At 35.0% G+C, this 7181-nt stretch overlaps 1 protein-coding gene across 1 annotated transcript; it reads left to right on the forward strand.

Moving 5' to 3' along the window:
* Positions 1-349: 349 nt before the first annotated feature.
* On the forward strand, positions 350-5753 carry LOC134842391 (V-type proton ATPase subunit H-like). Its single transcript, XM_063858707.1, has 8 exons — positions 350-467; positions 535-634; positions 706-795; positions 1179-1397; positions 1914-2207; positions 4067-4473; positions 4679-4792; positions 4991-5753. Exons 1-8 carry the CDS (start codon positions 352-354, stop codon positions 5055-5057), a joined length of 1407 nt encoding a protein of 468 aa, XP_063714777.1. The 5' UTR covers positions 350-351; the 3' UTR covers positions 5058-5753.
* Positions 5754-7181: the final 1428 nt, after the last annotated feature.

Here is a 7181-nt window from a genome sequence, read left to right on the forward strand (position 1 = left end):
ATAGTTTCAATTAGTTGGGTGTGTTTTAGGTTCAAGCTGTTTCACTTGAAATCGATTCTAGGTAATGGCATATCTTACTGTTTTCATGTCAAATATTTTTCGAAGAAAAAATCCCAGAAAAATTTATTTGCCATTTTTTTTTCAATTTTACTTTCATTTTGATCCTACTTTATAGCAAATAACGTATAGGGACTGTGCTTGTCCGCAATTATGTTCCTGTAAGATATGCAAGTTGTTTAATTCCCCGATTTTAAGCAAAGTTCTGATCAGAGTGGCATCCCATTCTTGTGTATTGTCGCCAATCCAAGTATTGCACAATAAACCAATCATTTAAAATGGTTGCAGAAAAAAATGGCTACTGAGTTTGCTACCCAGTCTTTCAAAGACATGCCAGGTGCCATGGACAAGCTGAAAATTGAAGCGGTGGAAGTAAGAGAATCCCGAATCAATTGGCAGAGCTATTACCAGTAAGTTGTTTGTGAACAGGTGCTCCAACCGCTAGTGTCAGGCTTTATATCAACGCTGTTGTTTTAGAGGTCAAATGATCAGCAAAGAAGACTTTGAGTTTATCCAACAGTTCGATTTGGCGCCTAGACACCGTAAATGCGAATTATTAGATACCAAAGGACCCGAGGTAAATTGGCTGCTGGTCTTTACGTACTTGGATATATTAAAAACTTGATTTGAAAAAAGATGAAGTTTTAGTGCGTGAAATCAATCCTGACATTGCTTCGCCATATTCCGAAAGATCAGAATCTGCGATACATTTTGACAATTGTCGATGATCTGCTGGAGGTTTGTTCAAAGCGTTTTTGAGTTTGAATAACATTGAGATCATAGAATAAACATTGGTTAGGTGTCATGGAGTTATTGAAATATCTATTTGTTTTCATTTGTAGGATCAATTACGTAGAATAGTAGCGATGTAAAATAGGGAATGTGAACAAAAAGAAAATTATTAACAATTCATGGAAGTTGATGTTTTTTGGTCATAGGTGTTTGTACTTTTTCTCAACGTATCATAGTGTGTTTCTAGTTTTAATTTTGCCGAAGAAATTTACCATTAAGTGCACCAGCCGAGATTTTAAATAGTGCAAATGGGACTTCTGGTCTTCGGAACTTTTACGGTTACTATTAATCTGCTCTTAATCTTCACCTCACAATTGTTTGTTTCGCAGGAAGACAACTCGCGGGTAGAATTATTCGTGCAGCATTCGAAGAAGGGAGGCTCTAGTCTGAGTTGTTTTCTCCCCTTTCTACTCAGACCGGATGCCTTTATTGCTCATCAGGCGGCTAGAATTTTGGCTACGATCTGTGTTAACGCAGTAGACCAGATGGAGGAACAGGATCTGGATTATTATTTCACATGGTTTATTACGCAACTTGGAACAAACGGAGTAAGTCCATTGTGGTTGTAGTCTTTCTGGTCTCGAAGAGGCTGTACAACTGAGGATTTCAAGCCTTAAAGTAACATAACAAGATATGAGTTGACTGGTTCATCCTTTCAGTATTAAAAAATCTCAAAGGATTTGAAGATATGATATTTCAAGAAAGGTTAACGGTTTGTTTGGTATGGTGTACCAGCGTAACCTTTTTTTACGAATCACCACTTGCATCGGAAAAATAAATTTACTTGAAAATAGCAGAAAAATAGTAGTTAACTAAATATTCGAAAGTATTAGGAGAGTCTGTACTCTGACAAGATAATGCGAACAGATTGGAGAGGGACCTAAACATAAACAATAATTGATTTTGTCAAATAATTGAAAGCGTGAGTATTATTCAGTCACTAAAAATCACGACTACGAAAAGATATCCTTAAGAAAAATGCGTAGATGATTCCGAAAGCGATTTCTACTGAATTTTCCATAACGCTACGATTTTCAAGATACTTGGAAACTGTTATTTTTTAGAACGAATACCTCCAAAACGTTGCAAGATGTCTGATGAAGTTACTAAGTGTAGAAGCTTATAGACAGCGACTGGTTAACACGAAGGAAGCTGTAGGAGTAATCATTAGAGCTCTTGGGAAAAAGATCGGATTCCAGTTGCAGTACCAGCTCATTAACTGTCTCTGGCTGCTGTCGTTCAGTCAGAATATAGTGGAGACTACTTTGGTACAGTACAATCCCATACCCGTGTTGGGTTCCATTCTCAGCGAGGCTATCAAAGACAAAGTTATCAGGATCACTGTCGCATTTTTCAGAGTGAGTTCGATGATTGCGCTCGATCAAATATAACTTTCAGATTAACAGTTGAGTTAACAAAATCTTTTGATAGCTTGATTTACAATAAAATCAAATTTCTTGGCATCTCCATCCCATTTGGTCGAGAGATAACGACTCTATCTGGAACGGTAAAGGTCTCAGGCTTGAATCATTCTCTAGACCAGGACTTAATTTTTTTTCAAATTGCAAATATTCCGCGTCAAAAATTTTGTTGGCCTATCGTTAGTCTGATTATGTTTCGTCTTAGCTTCCAAGTCACACTTTTTTATACTGTAAGCAGTTTTCATGGTAGTTGCAAGTGTATTTGATTAACTATCCCTGATTTTAAATATTTTTTCTCGAATTTAAAAGTATGGTTTTATTTTTGTCTGCTATATTCCAATGTTATGTCTGAGCGATATCGCAAATGGTGCCTACTGTGAATTATGGCGTTAGGTTTTACACCTAGAGACATTTAATTGTTCCGACTATTGAAAATAGGGAGGAACTTTGTTCTCGGGTGTGTTTTAGTTTTCTTTTTTTTTTGTTTTGCACGAAAAATCAGGAACCACAAATAATCATCGTAATGGGTGGAGTGATATATCATATTAAAGCCCTTTCATTCCTGATTCGAGAGTTTATAAGTTTGTCATTTTTTTGGTTTCCTTGTTCATTTACAATCTTCTAACTGTCTGTTGGCTATGTTTGTTCTTTTTGTGTTCAATTTCAGTATATCTATATACTCCTCTAATTCGAAAGTATGTGTTTTATCCCCTTAATTAAAGCGCGTTCATTGCTGACCGGTATTTACTATTATTCGTTGTGTACATTAGGCATATTGCTGTCCCGAGGACGCGTGTAGCAAAACCACGAAGTACGTGGTTCAAATCTCGTAGTTGGCTAATTATTTCAAAGCTTATATATTAATTTTCTGAATTTTGCTGCGCCTTTACACCGTATTTGCAGTTTTTTGATTTTTTTTTCACGAAGTGCAATTTAGCGTCTGTGTTTATTGCGTATTATGTTCATTTTAATTCGATTGCTAAATGGAAGGCTAATTAAGAGTAATGAACGTAGTGAAGACTCTTATATAGTTCTTGCTGATTTTTAAAAAGTTTTTAGGAAAAGTCTTAAAAAATTGATGTACTTACTTATATATGCACTTTTTGAGTTCAATTGAAATTCATCTGCTGAAAATGACGTAAATAGCACTCTCCAATTACGAATGTGGAAATGGCGCGAAAAAAAAACGTGAACGATTTCTAGTTTCGAAAGTGGAATTTATTTTTAAGATTTCCCAGAGGAATAAAAACTTTGCCTATTGATCCAGTTTTCTTTAGTTGGGTTCATGTTATCAAAAAAGCGCCAGTCGTAAATTGTTCTAGAAATTTAAAGAGCTTCCAGGGCGTCTATTTTTTTCTGTGAAATTCGAAAGTTGAGATTTTTTTCAAGAAAGTCAGTGTTTTTTTTTTATGTTTACTTGCGTTCATTACTCTTTTCCAATCTTCGATTGGCTATATTTTTTTTGAATAAAACCTTTGCCCAATTTTACTTCGACTGTTGAGTATGCCTAATTTCTAGGTTTTCGTCAGATCTTTTTTATCACACGACACAAAAAACATTTATTTGAAAAAACTCATGGAAAAGCTTTTATATGTATTTTTTAAGAATAGAGTATGGTGGTAACATTCTGTGCTACTTTTTCAGCAACCAGTTATCTTTGTTTATGAGTGTTTTTAGTTTGTTTGGCTAGTCTAGCTATTAAGTTAACTTGAAATCATTGCTATTCATGTACAAGGCAACTCAAGTTTCGCGGCTTTAGATTTTCTGAAGTTCTGATTCACGTAATCATTTTTCAGAATTTGATCGAAGTGCCCCAAGACAAAGACGTAGTGGCCCAATTTGTTCTCTCCATGATCCAGTGCAAAGTGCCCAAATCGATCGACCTTCTCAGCAACAAAGACTTCGATGACCCCGAACTGGCAGAGGACGTCAAAGTGATCACTAAGAAACTTGAAGAGAGCATGCTTCAGATCAGCAGTTTCGATGAGTACGCGCAGGAGGTCAGATCCAACCGACTGGAATGGAGTCCAGTGCACAAGAGTGACAAGTTTTGGCGAGAGAATGCACCGAGGCTGAACGAGAATAACTATGAGCTGCTGAGGATTCTGACCAGTTTGTTGGATTTGCAGAATGACCCACTGGTGCTGTCAGTTGCTGCGCATGATATCGGGGAGTATGTGCGCTACTTCCCAAGAGGCAGAAAGTAAGGTTTCTTGAACTGCTTTTAGGATGGAATATGATGCGCTTTACATTGAACTGAAACTAATTGTTTTAATGCCCCGTTTTTTTTTCAAAATGAGATGCAGACGACAATAAATGCCGACATGCAGTAATTTGTCTCTTTACAGAACATGCGATGAGAGCTCAGCGTTTTTTCAATCAAATTGTTTGAGAAATGTTTTTTTTAGGGTGCTGGAGACGTTGGACTGTAAAACGAAGGTGATGATGTTGATGCAACACCAGGACTCTGCCGTGAAATACAATGCACTTCTAGCCACCCAGAAGATCATGGTCGACAATTGGTCAGCACAACGATATCAAATTTACTACTGAATTTTAACTTCTGCAATTTTCATTATTCTCAAAATTGCTTTGATAAGCTTTAAATGGCATCCCAGAATGACATGAAGTAATCTAAAATGAGTTCCTGAGTGGATTTTCTCTAATCTCTAATAACTTTATTCCAAATAGATTTGTTTTCTACTAAACTGTTGTTTCAGGGAATACATGGATCGAATGTCTGACAAATCCAGTGCCGGATCAGCCCAGACAGCCAAAGCCTACTAGAAGTGACGAAAAAAGTAGAAAGACTTACCAGAGAATTAAAGAGAACAAGAAATGTATCCACTCAACTATTTCAAGCACCCAAGATCATGAAAACAGAATAGTCTCAAACTGTTTTTCCTATTTTACTCTTGCGCTAGTTAAAATTAAATTTGATCTTGTATCCCAGAATTGTCTCGGCTCCAAGTACAGCTAACTGAAAATGTTCGGAGAACACCCTTTTTGCAGGTCGTGCAAGAAAAAACAAAGATCATTGGCCATTATCACTATCTACTGTTGAAGGTATTGATGATAATATAGTTAGCTAGCTTGATCTCAAGAATTTTTTTGTTATAGTTTGACGAAAAGCTGATGTATCGGTGCTGTCTACTCTAATTATTTTCATAGTTTTAAAACTTTAATTTATTGGAATACAATCAATTTAGCAGACAGAAATGTCAGATAATATCTGTAAATACAGTTAGAGATGAAAATGTATGTTTCCGCAATGTTATCTTAATGAAAATAAATTATGTAATCGCATGGAAAGAGAATATATTTCGAATATATTCTACGCCTCTCTCTCATGTCAAATGGAGGACAATCTTGCGCTGCATTCATGAGACCACGATAGAGAAATTTGTCAATGAGAAAAAAGACACAAATCCACTCAGGCATATGAAAATCTTTCTGATAGCTTTTAGAGTTACCACTGTTGCCATAAAATTTAGATGTTCCAGAAGATGGAAATTGAAGTACGCTGGGAATGTGCAAGTTTTTTGATGTTATTGAGCGAAGTGAATTTTCATTTATTTAGAGCATGCGTATTTTCTAAAAAAAGACTAAAATTTAATACGAGTTCACTTTTCCGACCTAGGTCACAAGAATTTTTAAGTATAAAAAACGAAGTGATTAAGAGTCGATGAACGTAGTTCAGACTCTTACATAAAGCTTGATTATTTTTTTGATGTTTTCTGGAAAAGTTCTCTAATGCTTGAATGTTTTACAGAAGCTCATTAATGAATGTATGAATGCACTTCTGCATACATGCACTTTTTGAGTTCAATTTTGAAGTCATCGGCTAAAATCTAAATAAAGTGCACTCTCCAAATTCGAATGTGGAAATGGCACGAATAAACGTGAACGAATTCTAGTTTCGAAAGTGAAATTTGATTTTTTTTTCAGAGTTTCCAGCGGATTGAAAAATTTTTTTGATCCAATTTTTTTTAAAATTAAACTAGTTTTATTTAAAAAAAATTCAATCATGAATTGTTTTAATTTAATTTCAAAGTTGAATTTCATAGAGCTCTAAGGATAGTTTTTCTTTGAAATTCGAAAATAGACGTTTTTTATTAAAATTTAGGCCATTCTTTTTTTTATTTCCTGGTGTTCATGACTCTTTTCTAACTGCCTGCTGGCTGTTTTTCATTCATGTTTTGTTGTTTTTTAAGAAAAAAAATTAATTGCGGTCAATTTTGATTTTTCTTGATATGACTCATGATTTCTTTTTAAGGTCACTTTAGTTCCTTTGTTAAGCGAAGACGAGTTCCACTATTAAACAGCAAAAGTGAAAAGGTCCCGAAAAATGTGAATGGCTTCTACTTTCTTTCCAAAATGGTCTTCAGTTTTCTGAATTTCCAGCCAAATGAAAAAACATTTATTGACCTAGTTTTCTCTAAATGGGATAACTTGAAGAGAAAAAGGGCCAATCATGAACAGTATTTGAAATTCAAAGAACTTCAATTTCAAAGTTCAAAAGTTGAAAAATGATGAAAAAAAGTTTATAAGTTTGTCATTTTTTGGTTTCCTTGTTCATTTACAATCTTCTAACTGTCTGTTGGCTATGTTTGTTCTTTTTGTGTTCAATTTCAGTATATCTATATACTCCTCTAATTCGAAAGTATGTGTTTTATCCCCTTAATTAAAGCGCGTTCATTGCTGACCGGTATTTACTATTATTCGTTGTGTACATTAGGCATATTGCTGTCCCGAAAACGCGTGTAGCAAAACCACGAAGTACGTGGTTCAAATCTCGTAGTTGGCTAATTATTTCAAAGCTTATATATTAATTTTCTGAATTTTGCTGCGCCTTTACATCGTATTTGCAGTTTTTTGATTTTTTTTTCACGAAGTGCAATTTAGCGTCTG

This window comes from Symsagittifera roscoffensis, chromosome 3 (genome assembly GCF_963678635.1).
Source record: "Symsagittifera roscoffensis chromosome 3, txSymRosc1.1, whole genome shotgun sequence".
In the NCBI taxonomy this organism is placed as follows: Eukaryota; Metazoa; Xenacoelomorpha; order Acoela; family Convolutidae; genus Symsagittifera; species Symsagittifera roscoffensis.

Excerpts from the sequence above, each read along its gene's own strand:
- LOC134842391 (XM_063858707.1), top strand. The coding sequence starts at position 352 with ATGGCTACTGAGTTTGCTACCCAGTCTTTCAAAGACATGCCAGGTGCC. Across the intron at positions 2,208-4,066 it reads TCACTGTCGCATTTTTCAGA|AATTTGATCGAAGTGCCCCA; the intron begins GTGAGTTCGATG and ends ATCATTTTTCAG. Across the intron at positions 4,474-4,678 it reads TACTTCCCAAGAGGCAGAAA|GGTGCTGGAGACGTTGGACT; the intron begins GTAAGGTTTCTT and ends TGTTTTTTTTAG.